This window comes from Stenella coeruleoalba, assembly GCF_951394435.1.
Source record: "Stenella coeruleoalba genome assembly, chromosome: 8".
Lineage (NCBI taxonomy): Eukaryota > Metazoa > Chordata > Mammalia > Artiodactyla > Delphinidae > Stenella > Stenella coeruleoalba.
In genome coordinates this window covers 45280031-45304876 of record NC_137154.1, presented here as the reverse complement: position 1 = coordinate 45304876, position 24846 = coordinate 45280031, and the positions used below count along the sequence as shown (strand labels likewise).

At 35.8% G+C, this 24846-nt stretch overlaps 1 protein-coding gene across 5 annotated transcripts in view; it reads right to left on the bottom strand.

The window, feature by feature from the left end:
* The window catches only part of SBF2 (SET binding factor 2), a 472518-nt gene that overhangs the window by 209493 nt on the left and 238179 nt on the right, over positions 1-24846 (bottom strand). For 4 of the 5 annotated variants that reach the window (XM_079929044.1, XM_079929040.1, XM_079929042.1 and 1 more), the window contains exons 5-7: positions 24068-24178; positions 22260-22365; positions 1154-1286 (exon numbers count right to left, since the gene is read on the bottom strand). In XM_079929044.1, coding sequence (XP_079785170.1) covers positions 1154-1286; positions 22260-22365; positions 24068-24178 — 350 coding nt within the window. Of the gene's footprint in view, positions 1-1153; positions 1287-16679; positions 17719-22259; positions 22366-24067; positions 24179-24846 lie in introns of those variants that run through there. The other variant, XM_079929043.1, reaches the window with a different exon arrangement.

Sequence of the window (24846 nt, the reverse complement as noted above, 5' to 3'; positions counted from 1 at the left end):
ATTATCAATAATATTCGCCGGGTTGTTAATATTAAATTCTTGGGGAAAAAAGTTTTTTAAAAATCTTCATGTGAAAGATATGATCCAATATAACAAGATATAAAGTAAACAAGGGCCGCTTCCTTATCCCTTACCCCTAGGCAAGCAGTCTCTTTAGGTTGTTCAAACTTGCTTGAAATAATTTTTCCGTACACAGCAATCTGACATCAGGTGGTAATACTGACTCCCTGATCGGTCCGCTCCCTCAATATTGGTGATGGTTTATTGGTCTATATAAAACAATCATTCAAATTCCATTTTCTATACTTGATTTTTGTATTTAATAAGAATGGCAAGGTACAAAAACAAAGTTTTAGAATGCTCTATTATCCAGGAGTTAAGAAAAGCTCATAGGTTAAAAAAATTTTTTAATAAAATCTGTAGACTGTCTAAATTTTTTCTAGTTTGTATAAACTTAAGTTTCCTAGATATTGTGATTATCAAATTGATAAAAAAGAGTATCAAAATAAAATATTCTACTTACAGCACTCTAAGTCATCACTTGTTTAGGTTGTTTTATTTTTTACTTTTTATTATGAAAAATTAACTTCCCTCTCCCCCCGGAAAATAGAGAAAAAAGGAAAATAAAGCCCCATGTATCTAATTCAGTTTTGACAATCACCAATGCATGGCCACATACATATTTCTACCCATTTTTGTTCTCTTCCCTACCATATTGTTTGGAGCAAATCCCAGACGTATCATTTATACATACTTTAGTATATATCTGAAAAAGATAAGGGCTCTTTAAAAAATAAAACCATAATACACTATAACCCCTCAAATTAATAATAATTCCTTAACAGTAAATAGTCAGACAGTACTATCTTAAGATTTTTATCTCCTACTATATTCAAAGGGAATTAAATATTGCTGACAATACTATTCAAATTAATTATTTTTTCATGAAATAAATCACCACTCAATAATAGACAACTTGGAAAAGTTCCAAATTCCAGGCTAATTCCTATCAGAATCATGACTCCTACAACAATGTAACTTTGTAACATATGCCCTTGTCATTCAAAACTGTCGTGCTATGATGTTTTGACTGATCATCGATAAGTAATGCATGATTTGGGAATAAATAAAGATACCAAATAAAAACTCTCACCTATATTTAAGAGGAAACATTAATGATTCCAGGGCTCTACAAGCATCACTAAGTCTCTGGAAACTTGCAGAATGGAAGAGAACCTTATTTTCTGTGAGGACTGCACAGAAGAGGCTGAGGACATTCTGAATTCCTGAAAACACAAAGAGCAAATGATTACCAAATGCATTTAATTTTACATGTGCTGCCAACGAAGACTTAGAATGACATGGAATGAAAAAGCCAATATTTTAAAAATCTCTGAAGAAAAATATTTGGTTAAACTATAAATTCCATAGAGCCTAAGGGTATTTCTTTCCCAAACTTTCAGTTTTGTTTGTCTAATCAGTGTAACACTCATTGAATATATTAGTTGTTTGGAAATACACCATTACCTTCTTTTCAACTTAATCTCCAAGGTCTGTACTTAAATTTCTGTTTTAGATCCTTGGCATTGTTCTAATAACATTTTTCCCTTTTAAAGTCCATTTGTCTGATGTTAACATAACCATACCAGTTTTGTTATTGAAATTTTCCTGGTATATCTTTTTTCCACCTTTTTACATCAACCTTTCTCTACTCTTGGAAATAGCACATTGCTGACAACTTTAAAAATCCCCACTAAAATCAACAAGAAAAAAGCAACGTAAGAGAATAATATGAATTTACAATTTACAAAAGAGGAAATCAAAATGATAAACATGAAAAGAAGCTCCAAAACTTCTAATAATCAGAAAAATTCAACCTAATAAATTCATGAGGTATGATATTAAACCTACTACAATATCCAAAATCAAAGCCTGACAATTCTAAGTTTTTATGAGGATGGCAGGGAAAGGAACTATCATACATACTGCTGTGAGGAATATAAAGAAACTTAAGATGCATATACCCTACCATCTAGTTATTATAGTAATTTTAGTAATTCCATTATTAGTTATTTATCACAGAAACTCTCTCACATGTACCCAAGAAGATAAGGTACAAAAAGGTACGTTGTAGAAGTATTTAAACAATGAAAAAAGTGCGCACACCCTAAATGTAAGAATGAAGAATAAATTATAGTAAAATCATACTATAAATTAAACTTCCTCTGATTGAAGATGGCAAATGTTGACTGAAACAAAAAACTAAAGTTTTATTATTCAAAATTTATAAAATGAAAAGCAATTATACTCCAATAAAGATTTTTTTAAAAAACCACCAAATTTATAAAATGAAATAATTATTAAAGAAATTTAAATACAATTTTCAAGTGATACGGCTTTTGGGGGTAGGTCTGTAACATTTATACTTGTGAATTTAAGATAGATTAAAACATCACTAAGACTTTTGGGATACCTTTACAGCAGTGAAAATAAGAGAGCTAGTGCTACATATATCAACATGAATAACTCTCCCAAATATAATATCGAGTGAGGAAAGTAAGGTATAAAGTGATGCTATAGAATGACAGCATTTATATATTGTTTAAAACCATACAAAATGCTACTATATATTGTTCTGGTATATACAAACATACAGTCAAAATATAAAGATATATCTGGGACTAAAAAATACCAAATTTGGGATAGTATATAACTCTGGGATGAGAAGGCATACGCAGGAAGTTTCAACTATATCTATGATGCTACAGTTGTTAAACTGGATCATAGATACGTTAAACATTTTTTAACGGGGGGGGGGAATAATTTAAGGCTTACAGAAAAGTTGTAAGAATAGTGCACAGGGCACCCATCTACCCTTCACAATGATTCACCTAATGTTAAAATTTTGCTCCATTTGCTTTAACATTTGTACTTATGTACTAGCATGCCCTGACTCTTTTCTACAAACACACACACATTTTTCTGAGCCATGTGAATGTACACATCACGACATTTACCCCTAAATACTTCAGTGTGTTTTTTGTAAGAATAAAGATAATGTCTTCCTAACCACAGTATGGTTATCCTCAGTAAATTAAACATGTTGCAATACTTGAAGTCTAATCTTACATTTGTATTCCAATTTTGTCCACTGACTCAATGTTATTCTTTGGAGCTTTTCCCCTACCATCAGGATTCATTCTAAGCTCAATATTCCATTTAGCTGTCATGTTTCTTTATTCTCATTCAATATGGAGCATTTCCACAACCTTAAATTTTTCTTTTACTGAGATAAAATTCACATAACATAAAATTAACCATTTCAAAGAGAACGATTTATTCATTTGCTCACTAAACTATCTTGCATCCTAGGAGTAAATCCTACTCAATCATGGTCTATGATCCTTTAACATGTTGTTGAATTTGGTTTGCCAATATTTTGTTGAGGATTTTTTCATCTAAGTTCATCAGGGATGTTGGCTTCTAGTTTCCTTTTCTTGTAGTGTCCAAGTCTGGCTTTGGTATCAGGGTAGTAATGCTGGCCTTTTAAAATGAGTTTGGAAGTGTTCCCACTTCCATTTTTTGGAAGAGTTTTTAATGGACAGGTATTAATTCTTCTTTAAATTTTTGGTTGGATTCACCAGTGAAGCCATGTGGTCCTGGACTTTTTCTTTTGGGAATGTTTTTGTTCACTGATTCAATCTCCTTAGTAATTGTTCTGTTCAGATTTTCTATTTATTATTTCATTTTGGTAGGTTGTATGTTTCTAGGAATTTATTCATTCTTCTAGTTTACCTAACTGTTGGTATTTTCACAGTACTCACTTATGATCCCTAGTGTTTCTGTGGTACCAGTTGTCATGTCCCCTCTTTCATACCTGATTTTACTTATTTGAGTATTTTCTCTTTCTTTTCTAAGTCTAGCTAAAGGTTTGTCAATTCTACTTATCTTTTTTAAGAAACAGCTGTTAGCTTCATTGATCTTTTCTACTGTCTTTTTTTTTTTTTTTTTGCGCTACGCGGGCCTCTCACTGCTGTGGCCTCTCCCGTTGCGGAGCACAGGCTCCGGACGCGCAGGCTCAGTGGCCATGGCTCACGGGCCCAGCCGCTCTGCGGCATGTGGGATCTGCCCGGACCGGGGCACGAACCCGTGTCTCCTGCATTGGCAGGCGGACCCTCAACCACTGCGCCACCAGGGAAGCCCTCTACTGTCTTTTTATTCTCTATTTCATTTATTTTTTGCTCTGATCTTTGTTATTTCCTTCCTTCTACTAACGTCAGGCTTCATTTGTTCTTTTTCTAATTCCCTGGAATGTAAAGTTAGGATATTTGAGATCTTTCTTTTTTCTTAATGTAGATATTTATCACCGTAAACTTCCCTCTTAGATCTGTGTTTGCTGCATCCCGTAAGTTTTGGTGTTTGCTTTTCCATTTTCGTTTGTCTCATGATATTTTTGATGTTTTCATTGACCCACTGGTTGTTCAGGAGCATGTTGTTTCATCTCTATACATTTGTGAATTTACAAGTTTTCTTCTTGACACTGATTTCTAGTTTCACACCATCCTGGTTGAAAAACACACTTGATATGATTTTAATCTTCATAAATTTATTAAGACTTGTTTTGTAGCCTAATATATAATTCATCCTGGAGAATGTTCAATGTGTGCTTGAGAAGAATGTGTATGTATATTTTGTTGCTGTTGGATGGAAGGTTTTGTATATGTCTGTTAGGTCCATCTGCTATAACATGTTGTTTAAGTCCTTACTATTTGCCTTATTGATTTTCTGTTTGGATGATTTATCCATTGTTGAATGTGGGGTACTGAAGTCTTCTACTATTATTGTATTGCTGTCAACTTTTCCCTTCAGATCTGTTAGTATTTGCTTTATATATTTAAGTACTCTGATGTTGGGTGCATAAATATTTACAGTTGTTATAACCTCTTGATGAACTGACTATTTTATCATTATATAATGACTTTGTCTCTTATTACAGTTTTTGGCTTAAAGTCTATTCTGTCTGATATCAATGTAGCTACCTGTGCTTTTCTTTGGCTTTTATTTGCATGAGATATATTTTTATATAGCTTCACCTTCAGTATATATATATCATGAAAGCTGAAGTGAGTCTTTTTTCTTTTAGGCTCTGGTGAGGACAGCAGTCAGCACCTAGCTCTGTGTTAATTAGAAGCTGTACCCTGTAAAGTATGCAGTCAAACACCTTTTAGGGAAACACTGGGAGAAGGGTATTTTTGCCTGCTCCCTCCGCACTGAGCCTGGAGGGATAACCACAGTAAGTGCTCACACACCCATTAAGAACTGCTTCTTTGTGTTCTATAGTCTTATGGGACTTGTGAACACAAACTCTGTTGGCTTTCAGAGCTAGGAGTTTGAGGGAACCATTCCTCAGGTGGGAGCCTTAAAAGTTGATGTTCAAGATGTGTGGCCCCAACCCTTTGCTCTTCAGGGAGAAGCTGGGCATTGGGGGTTCCCTCTCCATTATTTGGTGCTGTGCAAGGAGTGGGGTTTATGGCAGGAGTGTATCTCCATCATTCCTACCCATTTCAATGTGGGTATTTTCTTAGGAGCCCAAGGTACAGGAGTAACTTAACTAGTTTCTGGATTTCTCTCACAGGGAATTGCTCCATGTGTAGCTCTCTGTGAAAGAGTGAAATTCAGGAGCCTCCTATGTTGCCATCTTGGTCCTGAGTCTCATCTAGCCCTCCTATGACTCTCTCATTACCAGGATTTTCCTGTTAAATTTCTAGCAGGTCTGCCACTAGCCCCAAATAGGATTATAACTTAGACAAGCAGAGTTAGAGTTTTTTCCCTTTCATTTCCTTCTGGATTCAATATTATTTTTCCTGACAATGATGTTGTGGGCTTAAGCTTTCCCCGCTTTTGGCAGCAAAGTTGCTGGTTTTATGACCAGCCCTGCCCTGGCAAAACTATCATTTTCACTGATAGTACTGACATGTGGGAAAGATGGGAGCCACCCCAGGTAAGAATGCTGCAGGTTCCTACTATTCTTATCCAAAGGTCTAGCATGAATAAATGCTTCTGAGTTTGTTGTTTGCTTTTGGTCAATTTCCAGAGCACTGAAATAGTTGTACAATAACTGCACAACAATTTCTGTCTAGTTTCACACTGATTCTTTAGGGAGAGGACTAACTCTTCATACTGCCATAACCAGAATCATTATCCTTGGTGATGTCAATTTTGTTCACCTAAACTTTTGTTTATTGCTATCTAACTTCTCTAATGTATACTTCGTATTTTTCCTTGTAACTAATAAGCAATCTGTGTTCAGACACTTTAGACCATGCAAATATCTTGTTCCTCACCAAAATTTCTGCCTAGATTTAGCATCTATTGATAATTACTATCTGACTCAGTCTTTACTATGATGATCATAAAATGCTTTTCCAAATCCAGCACTTCCTCCACATTCACCAGTCAGCACTCAACATTCTGCAATAAGCAGAACCCTCATTTATTCCCCCACTAACCTGCTTATTTATATATCCATTATCAGTATGGACTCATGGATTTTTTTTTTTGGATTTCTATTTTTTTATTCCAACATTCTATAAGTCATTACTGCCCTTAATTATTTTTGTGCCAATTAAGTCCTAGATTTAGACAGTGGGCACCCCTTTAAACCTAGTTCCTGTGTCCCTGTGACATGAACTCAATTTTTTTTCTTCTTACTTTCTGTCTTGACAAAATAATCCAGGCTCATATTTTACCTACTCTGTCCCTGCTCTGAAGTCAGCCACTTCTCCAAGGAGGCTGGTTGCTTTTTGTGAGGAATGGCATTAAAGATCAAGGATACTGGGGTTTAGGGTAAATGTTAGATCATTTCTTCTAGGGTGTCTTTGTTTCTGGGCTACTTCTGCAGATACAGCAGATACATGAACGCATATACATGAATAAAGACAAACAGACACACACACATATACATATATTTGAGAAATCCTGAGTCCATATCATTACTTTCAATTCCAATCTATTCTCATAGGGTCTCCCCACTGACTCCAATACATATTTGCATGTCCCTTCTTCCACTGAGAACCCTGGATTCTAATAACATAAACACATTTATTCATTTGCTAAATTTTATATATAAACTGCATGATTTTTTCAGCCATTCTAACTCAAAAAAATTACACCAACTAAAAAGGAGTTAATAATTTATTTGCAATTCTCTCCAAAACTGAGGTTATATAGTCAAATACTGTGTTTATAAGTTACTTTGATTAGTTTTTCCTCTTCAGTATGGTTATGTTATTCATTTGAAAGAGAGTGGAGTTTGTTTCTGTATGTTTTCAGTTTTAATTTTTTTTTATTTCTTCCCATCATGATTGATCTAATATTATTTTCTGAAGACGTGAGACCTAAATAAGTTTTGAGAAGTCAAAACTACATAAGAAGGTCTACTCAGAGAAGTGTCACTCCTTCCCTGAATTAATAGTATTGTGCCAATATCAATTCCCTGGTTGTTATAATGTACTATGATTACATAAGACATTATTGTTGGGGGAAGGTAGGTGATGTATTCTTGAGAATTCTCTGTACCATTTTAGCAACTTCTCGTGAGTCAAAGCCTTTAAAAATAAAAATTTATATTAAAAAAGTCTGCAGTTGTATTAATTTCCAATGGCTATTATAATAAATTACCACAAACTTAATGGCTTAAAACAACATGAATATATTATCTTAAAGTTCAGGAGGTCAGAAGCCCTACTCTTGGCTTTTCCAGCTTCCAGCACCTGCCCACATTCCTGAGCTCATGGCTCCCTTCTATCGTCAAAGCTGGTAAGGCCGTTGAGTCTTTGTCCCTTGTGTGATGTCAGAGTACACCACTCTGACACTGACTCTTTTGCTTCCCTCTTCCATCTTTTAAGGACCTTTATGATCACACTGGGCCCACCTAAAGGAGCTGACACTCGAGTTGTATTTTGAAGGATAAGCGGAAGTTAGCGTTAGGGAGACAAGAGCATCAAGGCTTTCAAAGTTGACAGAAGACCATATGCAAAGAAACAGAGGACTGAGGAAGGAAAAGGCACTCAGAGAGACCTACAAGTAGTTTTGCCAAGGGTAGGTTCATGAAGAATTTGTATACCATAGTAAGGAGTCCAAGCTTTTTTCCTGAAGACTCTAGGGAAGAACTTTTCCCTTTCCACTCCCATGTGAACCCTCTGTAATCCCTCACACAAAAGATAATCCATCAGAAAATAAAAGTCATAGCTGGCATCATGTAGTAGTAGATAAACTGTGAAGAAGGAAGGCATGCACTTTTAAGGGACTCTAACCTACTTATATCAGTAAAAACAATCAATTTGTGATATCAAGGGGTGAAATATTGGACTATATTTACTAATAGAGGATTTATGTCTCATGTATTAGAAATGAGTTGGGATAATATTCTAGTGCTTAAAGGGTAAGTTTCTCATTATCCAGAAAATTATTTAATGTAATATAGAATAAAATTTACCTGTGACTAACTGAAGGATTGCTTAAACTTTGTATTTTTAAATATAACATGCTTTCTTCAGCTTTAGATAATTAACAATCTCAAATATTTTAAGAAATTTAAGAATTTTAAGAAATTAAAAATCAATGTTTTTATTCCTAACTAGCAACACTTGTTGCTGTGTTCACAGAGTTATTTAGAAATTCATTTTCTTTGAACTACTAGTCATAATCAGCTTTCTAAATAACCTTGAATTGTTTCCTAGTCTTTGGTAGCCAACGTCCATCCAAAGCTACACAATAACAGTGGAGAAAACAATATGAAAAACAAACATTCCAGTGATAATTACTGCTGATTTCACTATAATGGTACATACACATCCTGTTGATTATTTAAATAGTAAAACATTCTGAAAAATTACTTCCTGATCTTAACTTTTCTTTAGGGGTTAAAGTTCTAAAATTCATAGCATCAAACATTAATGAACGTATTTGTTTCCCGTTTTGAAAAAACAACACCCAAAACTTTTCTCCAGAATCCTCCCCTTCTCTGAATAATAACGGTATGTTACACAAATAGAACACTACGTCTCAGCTTTCAAATGGGCAAATTGAGGAACTGAAGGACATGGTTTTCAAGACAGCCTATATTTCCAAAAGCCTTAAACAATTTACTATAATTCTGTCAATCCACAATGGAGAAAACTTAACAATGGTTATGGCTTAATACAAGTCATGAAAAAGGAGATTTCTCATTCATTCGGTTGTTATTTGTTGAGTAGCTACTATGCACAAGGTATCAGGAATACAATAATGAAGAAAAACAAAATCCCTACCCTCCCAGATTACCTAAAGCTTTATATAGTTTAGTTTTGTAACTACCATTGAGAAGCAATGTTTAATATTTGTTACAAATTATTTCCAAATATATTATAAATGGAAATCTTCTAAGTAAAAAATAACTAAGAAATGTAACTGAACTGGGCAAGTATGCATGGCTATATTTTAGTGGTTATGAACATGGGCTTATTCCCTTGAACGTGACATGAATTAAATACACTTTACATACTTATAAGTAGAGTTTAGCAATCTGGTAATCTTTAAATACAAGAAGTCATTTAACAAATACTTATGACCACAAAGAATTCAAATCTAAAACTGTATATCTATAGCCCAAGTAACAATCCACAGAAGACCAACTCAAGCAAAACTTTGTAAAAAGGTATAGCACATTTCCTTCCTGTTGAACAACACAATTGGTTCTCTGGGTCAAGGGTAATCACATCAACCCCAAATGGTCCAGATTCCTAGTCTGTGCCTGTTCTGAATGACCAGGTTTTTAAATCTACTTTAGTGTTTAAATTTAAGAAGCAGGAAACAAAAGAGGCTTTAGGAGTGGAATAGCAAACAAAGGGAAAGGATAATATAGAGTGAATAACTGGAGAATTAAAGCAAGGAACAAACAGGAAGCAAGTGCCTTGGCAGAACGAACTCTTTTAATTAAAACTTTCTTCTCCACTTTCTTCCCTGCCTCTACTGTTAAACCTTTACCTAGCTGCTGAGATATGCTAAAGTCTAGGGATAGATATAAAAAAAATTGAGGCAGGTTTGTAGGAGCTCACAGCTCAGTGAAGATGGCAGGTTGGTAAAAAAACAGTTAACACACAACAGAATAGAGACCTGTAAAAAATGCCACAGAGCACAGAAAAGAGGATAATTTATCCTGCCAGCATTTGTAAGTTGCATACTTAATTGTTGGAATAACCATATTTTATAAGAATATTAATCTCTAAAGTGCTCAAAGAGGAACTTCCCTGGTAGTCCATGGTTAAGACTCAGTGCTTCCACTGCAGTGGGCCCACGTATTTGATCCCTGGTTGGGGAACTAAGATCCCACATGTTGCGCAGCGCGGGGCCAAAAACAGCAAAATGATATTTTATACAAGAGAACTTTGTGACAATGGTGGATAACAGTTAATAGTTATCTTGCCTCAGACATCTGCGTTCATTAAAGGATAACTCAAGTCAAAGACAGAGGTAACTATTTAGTGGTAGCATTTAAACGCCATAAAAGGAAAATGGAGAAGATCGTTTTGAATCAGGATTCTTATGAACTGTCCTCAAATGATATCATGTAGCAAGCACATACTTTATGTGTAATTCTAGCAAGCGTAGTACATTAGTCAACAAGCACTCCATTGGTCAATGACTGTCAGTCTTTGGTATTTTTAAAATGGTTTCCTTTATAAAACTAGCATAAATATTTAATGTTTAATTTTGAAAAGAAAACAATCGATTTCCTGATAACATTCTGACTACTTCTGAATGCTCAAGCTTCATCAAACATCTTACCATTTCATGAAGGCCTGTCATGGCTCTATACCGTTGCTTACGTTCTTCTTTCTGCCTAGAACGTCCTTCTTCCACTTTTCTAGCTAGTAAGAGTTAGCTCTTAGTATCTCTATTACTGCACTAATTATACTGTACTGTAATTTTAAAAATGTATCTGTTTCTCCACTAGGCTAAAAGTATTATCTGGGATAAGGGCTGAGGTTGTTTCATCTTTATATCCTTAGTGACTAGCACAGGACCTGGCACATGGCAATGGTTTTGTAAACATCCGATGAGAAAAATATACTCCTGCAGATAGGCATTATAGAAAGTTTATTCTTTGTGCTATTTATCACCAAAACGTAAATTGAACAGTCTTCCCTAGAAATTTTAGGACTCTGTAATAAAGCAGACATGGTAAGAAGTTTCTTCAGAAAAGTGCTCCAGAACAGACTAGTGAGAAGATTTGTTTCAAATCCCCAAGACAAACAGTTGACATCTCAACTGCCAAAAAATGATAGATTTCCCTGGTGGTGCAATGGTAAAGAATCCGCTTGCCAACGCAGGGGACGTAGGTTTGACCCCTGGTCCAGGAAGATCCCACATGCCGCGGAGCAACTAAGCCAGTGTACCACAACTGCTGAGCCTGAGCTCTGGAGCCCGCGAGCGACAACTACTGAGCACAGATGCCACAATTACTGAGCCCGCACGCCGCAATAAGAAGCCCGTGCACCATAACGAAGAGTAGGCCCACTCGCCGCAACTAGAGAAAGCCCGCGCGCAGCAACAAAGACCCAGCACAGCCCTAAATAAATAAATAAATTTATAAACGGTCAAAAAGCGATTAATCATAAATATAGTTACAGTAAAACACTACATTTCCTATTTCCTTCTTTCCCACCTAGAGCACAATATGCCATTTATAGTAACGGTCTAAACTCTTGTGCCCGCAAATTCTCCAACTACCATTTTTTCTTTTTTTTAATTTTAAAAATTAATTAATTTTCGGTCACATTGGGTCTTCGTTGCTGCGTGCGGGCTTTCTCTCTCTTCATTGCTGTGTGCGAGCGGGGGCTACCCTTCATTGTGGTGCACAGGCTTCTCATTGCGGTGGCTTCTCTTGTTGCAGGGCATGGGCTCTAGGTGCGCAGGCTTCAGTAGCTGTGGTTCACGGGTTCCAGAGTGCAGGCTCAGTAGTTGTGACGCACAGGCTTAGTTGCTGCGCAGCATGTGTGATCTTCCCAGACCAGGGCTCGAACCCGTGTCCCCTGCATTGGCAGGTGGATTCTTAACCACTGCGCCATCAGGGAAGTCCCTCCAACTACCTTTTAAACTACATGTATTGAGAAAGAAAACGGCTACTTCAGTTTTTTCCATTATAACTGAGAATAAGACTAAAACAACTAATAATGCTATATGAATAATCTAGGAAAACTAATGAAAATAGTAATATGATCCAAGACACTAGATTTTGATCATTTAAGGAAAAAGAACAAAAATCATTCTACAACTGATGCACTCATCATGTGGTTCATAAATTTACCAATCAACATATTCTTCTTAAAGGTGTTACCTTTAAAGAGAACCATTTTCCACAACCTAAGCCTTCATTCTTTCCTCTGACATCTTTCTTCTATTTCAGGAACATAAATTATTTTTGATACTCTTATAAAAGTTAATGTCACTTTAAGAATAATTATATAGCATTACAAACAGAAGCTTTTCCAGAGGAAGACAAAAGAGAGAATGCCAGAAGTTTTCCATTAAAATATTTAAAAGCAGAAATAACTTTCTAAATAGCAAGTTATGGTTACAATCAACATTTTAAGGATATTTATGTAAAAAGGAAAAATTATGTTTATAAGATAAACTGAAGAAAAACTCTAGCTATTTTAATAATTTTAAAAAATCTATATTTAGTATTAGATATAATACACAGAAATATTGACTCAATAATTGCTAATGAAAAACTGACTAAATATGGGTGAGCAAAAAGAAAGTATGCATATAAAAAAGTTTATACCAAGATGGAATCATGAGGAAATAAAAATCTTGATCAGAGCAATAATGAATAAGGAGATTGAAACGGTAATCAAAACCTCCCAACAATGAAAAGTTCTGGACCAGATGGTTTCACTGGTGAATTCTACCAAACACTTAGAGAAGAATTAATACCAATTCTTCTCAAACTCTTCCAAAAAACTGGAGAGGAAGGAACACTCCCTAAGGCCAGAATTACCCTAATAATAAAGCCATGTAAGGACTCTGTAAGAAAAGAAAACTGCAGGCCAATATTACTGATTAACATAGACACAAAAATTCTCAATAAAACACCAGCAAAATAAATTCAGCACATTAAAAGGATCATATACAATGGTCAAGTGGAATTTACTCCCAGAATGTAAGGAGAGTTCAACATATACAAATCCATCAACGTGATATACCACACTAATGAAATTAAAGATTAAAAAAATCCTATGATTATCTCAACAGACGCAGAAAAAACATCTGATTGAACATTCTTTCATGATAAAAACTCTCAACAAATTGGGTATGGAAAAAACATACCCCAACATAATAAATGCCACATATGACAAGCCCACAGCTAACATCTTATTGAATATTTAACAGTGAAAGCATGAAAGCTTTCCTGCTAAGATCAGGAACAGGACAAGCTGCCCACTCCTCTTCAACACAGTACCGGAAGTCCTAGCCAGAGCAATTAGGGAAGAAAACGAAATAGAAAGCATCCAAATCCGAACGGAAGAAGTAAAACTGTCTCCATTTGCAGATGATATGATCTTATATATAGAAAATCCTAAAGACTCCACCAAAGAGTTGTTAGAACTAATAAACAAATTCAGTAAAGTTACAGGATATAAAATCACCATACAAAAACCAGTTGCATTTCTATATACTAACAATGAACTATCTGAAAAAGAACTACAATAATCCCATTTACAGTAGCATAAAAATGAATAAAATACTTAGGAATAAATTTAACCAAGGAGGTAAAAGATCTGTACATTGAAAACTATGACACTTTGATGAAAGAAACTGAAGAAGACACAAATAAATTGAAATATATCCCATATTCATAAATCAGAAGAATTAACATTGTTGAAATATCCATACTACCTCAAACCACCTACGGATTCAAGGCAATCAAAATAATTATATTTTTCATAGACATAGAAAAAAAATCAGTCCTAAAATTCATATAAGTCCCTAGATAGCCAAAGGGATCCTGAGAAAGAAGAACAGAGCTAGAGGTTTCACAATTCTTGATTTTAAACTATATTACAAGGCTACAATAATCAAAAAGTATAGTATTGGCATAAAAACAGACACATAGATCAATGGAATAGAATTGAAAGTGTAGAAGAAGCTCACACTTATGCAGTCAACTAATATTTGACAAAGAAGCCAAAAATATTCAATGAGGAAAGGACAATCTCTTCAACAAGTGATGCTGGAAAAATTGGATATTCGTGCACAAAAGAATGAAATTGGACCCCTAACTCACACCATTCACAAAAAATAACATGAAGTGTATTAAATAATAAAAGTACCAAAACTATAAAACTACTAAAGGAAACAGGGAAAAATCTTCTTGATATTGGTCTTGGCAATGATTTTTTGGATGTGACACCCAAAGCTCAAGCAGCAAAAGCAAAAATAAACAAGTGGGACTACACCAACTAAAAAGTTTCTGAACAGCAAAAGAAACTATCAGCAAAACGAAAAGGCAGTCTACAGAATAGGAGAAATTACATGCAAACCATCTATTTGATAAGATATTAATATCTAAAATATATCAGGAACTCATACAACTCAATACCAAAAAGAAAAAAAAAAAGATTAAAAAATGGGCAAAGGACTTGAATAGATGTTTTTCCAAAGAAGATATACAAATGCCAACAGGCACATGAAAAGATGCTCAACTTCACTAATCATCAAGGAAATGTAAATCAAAACCACAATGAGATACCATCTTACAACAGTTAGAATGATTTTTTTTTTTGTAAGATGTTGGGGGTAGGAGTTTAGTAATTTATTTATTTATTTTTGCTGTGTTGGGTCTTCGTTTCTGTGTGAGGGCTTTCTCTAGTTGTGGCAAGTGGGGACCACTCTTCATCGTGGTGCGCGGGCCTCTGACTATCGTGGCCTCTCCCGTCGCGGAGCACAGGCTCCAGAGGCGCAGGCTCAGCAGCCGTGGCTCATGGGCCCAGTCGCTCCACGGCATATGGGATCCTCCCAGACCAGGGCTCGAACCGTGTCCCCCGCATTAGCAGACAGACTCCCAACCACTGCGCCACCAGGGAAGCCCCTAGAATGATTATTATCAAAAGAGAAGAGGGAATTCTTCTACACTGTTGGTGGGAATGTAAACTGGTCCAGCTACTATGTTAAACAGTATGAAGCTTCCTCAAGAAATCAAAAATAGAACTACCATATGATCTAGCTATTCCACTTCTGGGTATATATCCAAAGGAAATGAAATCACTATCTCAAAGAGGTATCTACACTCATGTGTTCATTGTAGCATTATTCACAATAGCCAGGACATGGAAACAACCTAAGTGTCCATCAACGGATGAATGGAAAAAGAAAAAATATATATACTACACTGGAATATTATTCAACCATAAAAAGGAAGGAAACCCTGTCTTTCATGACAACATGGATAGACCCTGAAGGCACTATAGACCCTGAAGGCACTATGCTAAGTGAAATGTCAGATAGAGAAAGAAAAATACTCTATATATTCTCATTTATATATGGAATCTAAAAAAAACTGAACTCATAGAAATAAAGAGTAGAATGGTGGTTGCCAGGGGCTAAGGGGTGGGGCAAGTGGAAAGATACTGGTCAAAGCGTAAAAATTCCAGGTATAAGATGAATAAATTCTGAGAATCTAATGTACAGCATGGTGACTATAATTAACAATACTGTATTACATCCTTGAAAACAGTGAAAAAAGTAGATGCTAAATGTTAACAGCACACACACAAATGATAGTTATGTGAGGGGATGGAGGCATTAACTAATCTTATTGTGGTAATTATTTTTCAGTATATACAAGCATCAAATCACCACATTGTAAACCTTAAACTTATATATGTCAATAAAATACCAATAAACACAGATGTTACATGCCTAATGTTGTTTTACTATGGAAACAAAGTGACAATAGCTAAAGGCCCAAGATCATTTTAGTCTGTGACTTTAAAAATGTCTAATAAGTAGTATACTATAAAAATTAGGAAATAAGTATTCTAAAACTAATGTATTTGTAGTTAAAAACCAAATTATAGGTTAATATATATGACAAAAGATGTCATGAGAATTTCACAAAATTATTTGGGTCAAGGAAGGATACCTGAGCTATGGATTAGATTAAAAAATCGGAGGGGCTACAGCAACCAGTTCTTGTGAATATAATCTTATTAACGTAAAAAAATTACAATTTTCCACACAAAACACAAGTCTTCAGGTAAACAAAAACAATTCACATAGACTACAAAAAGATACAAACAAATAAATAAAATAGGTGTTAAGTTGGAGATGAAGATGGTTAACAGAAAATTTTAAGGAATGAGGCGGGTAATGGCAGCAGTCCACATAATTACTTCAGGCAAACACAGAGACCTCTGAAACTGTGAAAAACAAATTCATTATCATAACAATCCTTGGAGAGAAGAACCAAGGAAATGCTATCATTACATTTAGACTTTTTTACAGGAAAACTAGTCAAGGCTACAAAAGAATCTTAGAGTCTTATCTGCTTCCTGTCTGTGCTTTGTAAAATCTACCACCACTACCCCACCCCCAACCCAGGTAGTGAACTCTGATAATGGTCTAATACTGACCTTCAACAACAGTCCAACCAAAATGACTGGTGATAAGAGCATGCCTTTAGCAGAATTATCAGTACCACATGCTCTGAGAACTACAACTCTGCATACAGTGCTGTTTTAGAAGCATCTTTCTTTCTCCTTTCCTTTCTTATCTTTTCCTTATTCTTTCCCTGGAAAAGTAAATTTTGAATATGTAAGCAAAAGATAACTAAGCTCAAAATACTAGAGAGTAAAATAATGACATCTGATATTCAAATAGCTAATCACTGTGTTATGGTGCACTTCATCCATACACAGAACTCTCCTAGGAGATATGACTGCCATTTTCTTCATGGCTAGTGTATTAATTTATTCAAGAAAAACCGATGCCTTCTGTGCCCAAGGCACTATGCAGATACACAGAATGCAAAGAATAATAAGACAAGGCAGTTCTTGAAGCTCCCAGTCAAGTCAGGGAAAACTCCCTATTAATAAATAAGGAAAAAGCACAGAGTAGAACTTCCATACTCTCCCTTGAAGAAAAAAAAAAAAAGAACCTGGGACATTTGACCAACAGTTTCCTACAGCCTGGATTTTGACAACTGTAGTCTCTTGGGCCAACGTGTTCCCCATCTTCTGTATTTCCTATGATCAGAATCAGATTTAAGTTCTCTGGCAAAACACAGGTAGTGTTTGGCAAGGTTAGGAACATAATATCTGCCTGTTTTTCTTCTGCAAGGGTTGTAAAATGATGTTCTATTTCGATAATTTCTTTTTCCTTTAATTTTGAAGCTTTTCTAGAACTTTAGAGAAACTGAATTATACAGGATGCATTCTTTCTTGTCTGGTTTTTTTTTTTTTTTTTTTGCGGTACGCGGGCCTCTCACTGCTGTGGCCTCTACTGCTGCGGAGCACAGGCTCCGGACACGCAGGCTCAGCGGCCATGGCTCACGGGCCCAGCCGCTCCGCGGCATGTGGGATCCTCCCGAACAAGGGCACGAACCCGTGTCCCCTGCATCGGCAGGGGGACTCTCAACCACTGCGCCACCAGGGAAGCCCTGTTTTTTTTCTTTGAATATAATTATTTTCAAATTAATCCATATGGTAATTGTAAGGCCAGCAGGTCCGAGGAAGGGCCCAGGGAGCCAGACGGAACCCCCGCCAAAGTGGCTGATGCAACCGACACCTGACATTGCCACACTACTCGGCCCCGGTCTTCCGGCTCCCCGAGGGGCGGAACCAACCGCTCTGAGGCTGATGCAACCGACACCTGACATTGCCACAACGCCTGAGAGATTACCAAAAAAGGGCTGCTTCACACAGCAAGCACCTCCCCTGCGTCCACCCCTATAAATTTTGTTCGCGCCCGCACCTGGGCGCGACTTCTCTGGCCCCTTTCTCTCGGACCAGTGAACCTCGCCCGGGAGCGTTCCCAAATAAAGCATGTTTAAGCTCTCCTCCGTTATTGGTGCCGTTCCTTACAGTAATATGTATCAACAATTCATTTCTTTATATTGCCCAGTAGTATTCCATTGTATGGATATGCCACAGATTATTTATCCATTACCATAACCATTATTCATTACATTTATGGACACTAAGCTTGTTTCCAGATTTTCACTATTATAAAAATATGGATATGACCATTCATTTACAAATATTTTTTATGGACAATGCTATCATTTTACTTAAGTAAACGCCTAGGAGTGAAATGGCTGGATTATTTGGTTTATTTAACTTTTTAAAAAAGTCAAACTGCATTCCAAGGTAGCTGCCCCATTCACACTCCCATTAGTAGTAAACTGAAGTTCCCATTCCTCCACTTCACGTAGCCCTCTGAAAAGCTGGAATGCTAATGTTCCTCTCCCTCCTTCTCAAGGGATTGTGCACCTTCTCCCAACACAGCAAGCCACACCTCATTCTTCTTTGTTCCCAGTGGCCCTCAGGCATCCCAAATATGCTAATTTTGTCAGTGCTCCGAATATGGCAAGACAGAAACCATTTCCTTGGCCCAGCACTTTGTAAATCTGGAACATTGGACGGACACTGCACTTTTCTCCTTCCCTTTCCCCCAAGGAGAAGCTGCAAGCTGGGCGTTCTCTTCCAGTGCTGGCTGTGCTGGCTTGGGGGTGAGGCTGACCAGGTAAAGTGAACTTGCTCTTCTTACCTGTTTCAATGTAGCTGTTCTCAGCTCTGTGATCAACTGGGGTACCACACTTTCTTAAGTAGCTTCTGGAATTCTCACAAAGGATTTTTGGTCTGTATATAATTGTTAAATTGATGTTTCTGTGGGAGAACGAGGACTGGGACCTCCTATTGTGCCATCTTGCTGATGTCACTCCCTAAATTCTCACTCTTGACTGTCCATCTCCTTCACTATTTAAGCATAGTTATTTTAATATCTGATAACTACCTTCTGGTGCCCCTGGGGGCCTTTTATATTGTCTATGGTTTCTTTTATATTTCTTTCAGATAGCTTTAGTCCTCATGTTTCTGGTTATTTTTTTTAACTTGATGGTCTGCTTTATTTTTTTTTAATTAATTTTTTCATTGGAGTATAGTTGATTTACAATGTTGTGTTAGTTTCTGCTGTACAGTAAGGTGAATCAGCCATACATATACATATATCCACTCTCTTCTAGACTCCATTCCCATATAGGTTGTTACAGAGCACTGAATAGAGTTCCCTGTGCTATACAGTAGGTTCTTATTATCTTTTCTATACAGTAGTGTGTATATGTTAATCCCAATCTCCCAATTTATCTCTCCCCCTTTCCCCCTTAGTAGCCATAAGTTTGTTTTCTACATCTGTGACCTATTTCTGTTTTGTAAATAGGTTCATTTGTACCATTTTTTAGATTCCACATGTGTTATCATATATTTGTCTTTTTCTGTCTGACTTATTTCACTCAGTATGACAATCTCTAGGTCTATCCATGTTGCTGCAGATGGCATTATTTCGTTCTTTTTCATGGCTGAGTAATATTGGTATATGTATATTGGTATATATGGTATATATGTATATTGGTATATATGGTATATATATGGTATATATGTACCACATCTGCTTTATCCATTCCACCGTCGATGGACATTTAGGTTGCTTCCATGTCCTGGCTATTGTAAACAGTGCTTCAATGAACGTTGGGGTGTCTGTATCCTTTCAAATTATGGTTTTCTCTGGATATATGCCCTGGAGTGGGATTGCTGGATCATATAGTAGCTCTACTTTTAGTTTTTTAAGGAATCTCCATACTGTTCTCCAATAGTGGCTGTAACCAATTTACATTCCCACCAAGAGTGTAGGAGGATTCCCTTTACTCCACACCCTCTCCAGCATTTACTGTTTACAGATTTTTTGATGATTGCCACTCTAACAGGTGCGAGGTAATACTTCATTGTAGTTTTGATTTGTATTTCTCTAATAACTAGTGATGTCGAACATCTTGTCATGTGCTCTTGGCCATCTGTATGTCTTCTTTGGAGAGTACTGGGCATACATGTAAAAATCTGTAGATATACTGGAGGCCTAGAATGCAGTTATCTTGCTCCAGAAAGGATTTACTTTTACTCCTACTATAAGGCTAAAGATAGTAGCATTAAGGATCATTTTAATCTGTTTCTAGGAACTGAAATGATTTCAAGCTGTACTTCAGGCCCTCAGGGGGACTGTCTACTTGTGATTTACCCTCTCCCAGGATATGGTCCTTTATGGTCCCAACTCAAAGCAAGAGAGCTTTGTAAAGGAATTTCCCTTGGTAAAATGTGAACTCCGATTCTCCCCTTCGCCGTTGGATATCAACAGTACAGAGATCAGTTTTTCAGTAACTTCTTTCAAAATCAAGAGATGCTTGAGAAAAAGTGGTCCCAAATATCTGGTTCACTTCTCTAGGTTTTTTTCTTCTCTTGGACCATAGTTTGGTCATTATTTACTGCTTCTGACGCTTTCAAGTAGAAGTTGTTTATACTTGTATAGCTTTCCTAGTATTCATTGTTAAGAGGGTTAGTCTGAATTACAAAGGCCATCATTACTGGAAGAGAGGTCCAGGTTTTATAAATTTATACTTTATCTATAGCAGTTTTTCTCATCAGGAGTGCTACTAGTATTTGAGGTAAAAAAATCTTCTCGTGCACATATATTATGCATGAAGAATGTTTAATATCCCTGGGTCCTAGGCATGAATGCCAGTAACAATCCCTCCCCTCCCCTTCAAATCATTGTAAAAATGCAAAAGCATGAGAGGTTTATAAGGCACTCATTAAGTATAAGATCAATGGTAGCATTTGGGAATGTGAAATTTTGTGTCATATCCTTCTATTCCTCTTCATGGTAGACCTTTGCTTTGATTGACCCTTTAGAGGTATACAGGCCCTCTTAACTGAAAAAGGTCAGGTGAATAGTGGTTAGATAAAGTCAATTAAGTCAGTGATTAGGAGGGACCATGGACATGCTGTAGGTAGTCCATGAACCCCTAAGATTATATCTAAAAGTTCGTGGAGGGAGGTTTTAGTCAACAAGATATTCTTTAGAAAAGTACCACCAGGGAGACAGTACCTATTTCACACGTTAAGGAAAATAGCTTTAATTAAATTAGAATTTGGTTGAGATGACTCAATGAGCAGAAACTTTCAGGGAGGAAGAGAAGGAATATGTAATTTTTGAGAGTTTAAACCCCTAAGGTGGGGGCAGATGTAATAGAGAACTACTACTTTGGGGTTGATGTAACCTTTCATCTTTATTAGGATACTAGAAACTCTACTTGTACTTACATTAATCTCTTCTAAGGCTTTCTAAATTTCACTGACTGAAGTCACAGCAGAAGAATTAGGATGGGGCCAGTAAAGAAAAAGGAGAGATAAATTTCAGAGTTAAGCAGGGAGTAAAATTCAACATGAGATAGGAGGGAAATAAGAAGGTAGAATTTTTGTGCAAGGAATTAAGAATTCCATGGAGAACTACTAGACTGAGCCCCAGGAAAGGGAAGGTTTCAATTCAACTAGAAAAAGACAAACACAGATGGAGAACAATGAGAAAGACTGAATCAAAGAGAGTGGAACACTCTTACACAGGTACATATAAAGGATAAGTACAAGGTAAAGTAAGTGGGAATCTCTGGCAGCATTGGTCTAAAACATACTCATTTTTAAGTTATAGTACTCCTTTAATGAAGTATGAGCTGTCCAATGTACAGAGGGCACTTTCTAGTGTCCTCCCCCTAATACGTCATCCTAGCCATTGCTAGAAAACTGAAGTCTGATACAGGTGGTGGGATGAAAAGGATGGGACTTTTAGTTTTATCTGACAAGGTTTCTATAAAAGCAATTCATCTAAGGAAAAACAAAATATACTATCTATTCGTCTTTTAAAGCACAGAAAATATGTTTACTTTCTAAAAGCTTAATTGACTTAAGAGCAAAAGGGGCCTGGGTTAATTTAAAAAAAGAATGAATACTAGTTAAGATTAGAACCCATATAATTATATAGTTTACATATCAGTTATCTAATGGTTTGCTTTTTATTTTCCTGATTTATGTCAGGTGATGTAGGCTTAAAATAAATCTTTTTTTCATAGGCTTTTATAAGAACACTGAAAATGGGAGAAGGAGACATACCCAATTGCTGGAACAGGAGAGCCGCACTAGTGCCTGTGACAGGAAGACTATCATGCAAGGGAGTCTGGATCAGCTGTCTATCTCCTGCACCCAAGGAAAACAGCTTCTGCAGAATGGGCGGAAAACACACACACACACCACAAATGATTTCTTTTCAGATATTTTCTTAAGATAAAAAAATCCCTTTGAAGTTCAAATTTAAAGCAGATGATGACCATGTAAGATCCAATTAACAGATGTGAAGGGCAATAATGCAGCCCAAAACATTCAAGTTACTTTGTGTCCAAATGAATACGGTACAAGAAAATTCAGTAGTTGAAAGGTGAAAATTTAGTAATCATGAGATACACAAATCACTGATAATACTACTTCATGAGATACACAAATCATTGATAATAATACTTAACTAAAAAATAGTAAAATGTTAAAGCTAACATTTATATGACAGTTATATGTCAATAAAAGTGGAAAAACAAAAGAAATACAGTAATATGAACCATGCATGTAATTTAAAAATCTCTAGCAGCTACAATAAAAACGTTTTTAAAATTAAAAAATAAATAAAATAAAATCATGTCAACAAAATTCCCATCATAATAAAGGCTCATAAAACAACTCGGCTGCTTTAAAGTTTAGGTCCAATCATGACCAAACTCACATTTCATAGTATGCCCTTGTAGCAGAAATAAGAGAATGAGGGAGGAGAGTGCAGGAGGAAAAAAACCTTAAGAGTAACCAAAAGGCGCTAGGAAAGACAGGAGACAGCTAAAAAGGCAAAGGGCACGGGAAAAAGATGCCATTTTTACTATGAGTAACATCTCTATCAGACTGAGGATAAAAAACTGTAATTTTTAGAGGGCTGTCCTTTTCCTCAATATTACATAAGAATAAGTAAAATAAGCGATCAGCTAATCAATTTTAGGACTTAAGGAAAGGAGCCTTTAAAAAAAAAAGTTCTCTAGAAATATTAAGTCATAGCAACTGAAGTTCTCATTTTTCTACTTCAGAGACGAATATAAAAATTTCAGGACATACAGAAGATGAAAAACATGCCACTTTGAGAAAGTTTTATTTCAGTAGAAGAGTTTAATGTCCTCATGGGCTCAATCTATGACAAAATCCTTGGGAAATTTTAAGGTATAGATTATATTTTCCAAAGAAGATCTGTGATTTTGGACAATGGTTAACATTATCATTACTAAAGGTAGCAAACTGAAATGAGAAAAATAAGCCCTCCTCTTTTGAAGCTTAAATGCAAGCTATTCTATTAAAGATTACACACAACATACAAAATGGTTTTAGGACCACATATAATTGCTTTTAACCAGGGAAATGAAGAAATGAATTAATCTATCCAGAAGTAGTTATAATGTTACAAAGAATTATATTAAAAGTTTTCTTAATGTTACCTCCTAATTTTTATCCCTGAAAAAATTTTTAAGTTAATAAAATGAGGCGTAATCACAGAGAGGAATAATAAGAAAGGTACAAAGAACACATCTGAAGTTCAACTTAAAAAAGTGTATTTCCAAGAAAGCGTAAGGTAGAGTTCAAGTTACACAGAATATGACTTCTAACTATGCTATGTGAAAGGTGAACCCTGTGTTAAAATTAACCCTATGACCTAAGAATGGAATCTTGAGTCTCTAGAAGGCAGACCATAGGGACAATGCTTAATTAAACTAAGATCCTTTTTAAAATGAAAATATTTAAAGAATTCTTTCTTTCCTTTTCTTCATAAATTAAATTTACTGGAGGAGAGGAGAAGAGAAGCAGGCCCTCTTCATCTCCCTTTTTATTCTATTTACCTGAGACCCTCCAGCCGCTGGGACAAGACACGCACACAGGTTTGCAATGAGACTTTCCAAGGAGACATTCAGAGTGTCCACATATACAGTATAGATCAAACCCAGGCAAGCCTGAAAAGAAAAGATGCATGTAGTTATTTCATGGAAAAAGCAAGCACTAAAAATAAATTGTTGTGACATCTGCTTCCAGGAAAATTTCTCTTTGAACCTAGTAGATTCTACAGTGACCATGGAATAAACTTTAAGCAGCAAATGTTATTAAGTTTATTAAATTTTCCTCTAGAACCAGAAGCTCTAAATGAGCTTTTGAGATGAGTTTATAAAAAGCAGAAATCCGTAATTCGTAAAACAGGTGTTTGTGCTTAGATAATCACTCTAGCAAATTTGTGGGGCTTAAAACTGTTTCTGTCTCAACTTATTTTGCAGAACTCCAAATTTCAAGATAAAAACTTAGGAACTTTATCTTGTTTTGTGATTCTTATAAATTCAGAACATTTATTCTACAGAAAAACTTAACTTCTGTGAATTATTACAAAGAATAGCAAAATAGAGACAAGATATGATTAACACTTGAAGCTCAGAAGAAGGTAGGTGGTAAAATGGAAGATAAAATGGAATCATATGAATCTCTCAGTTTATTAAAACTTATAACTAAAAAATTAGCATCTGTTAGGAGTTAGCCACTGTCATTGAAATCTTGACACTAAGAATATATATAATCTCAACAATATGAAAAAGTTTTCCAGAAATTATGTATCAATTTCCCAAATCCTTGAGAA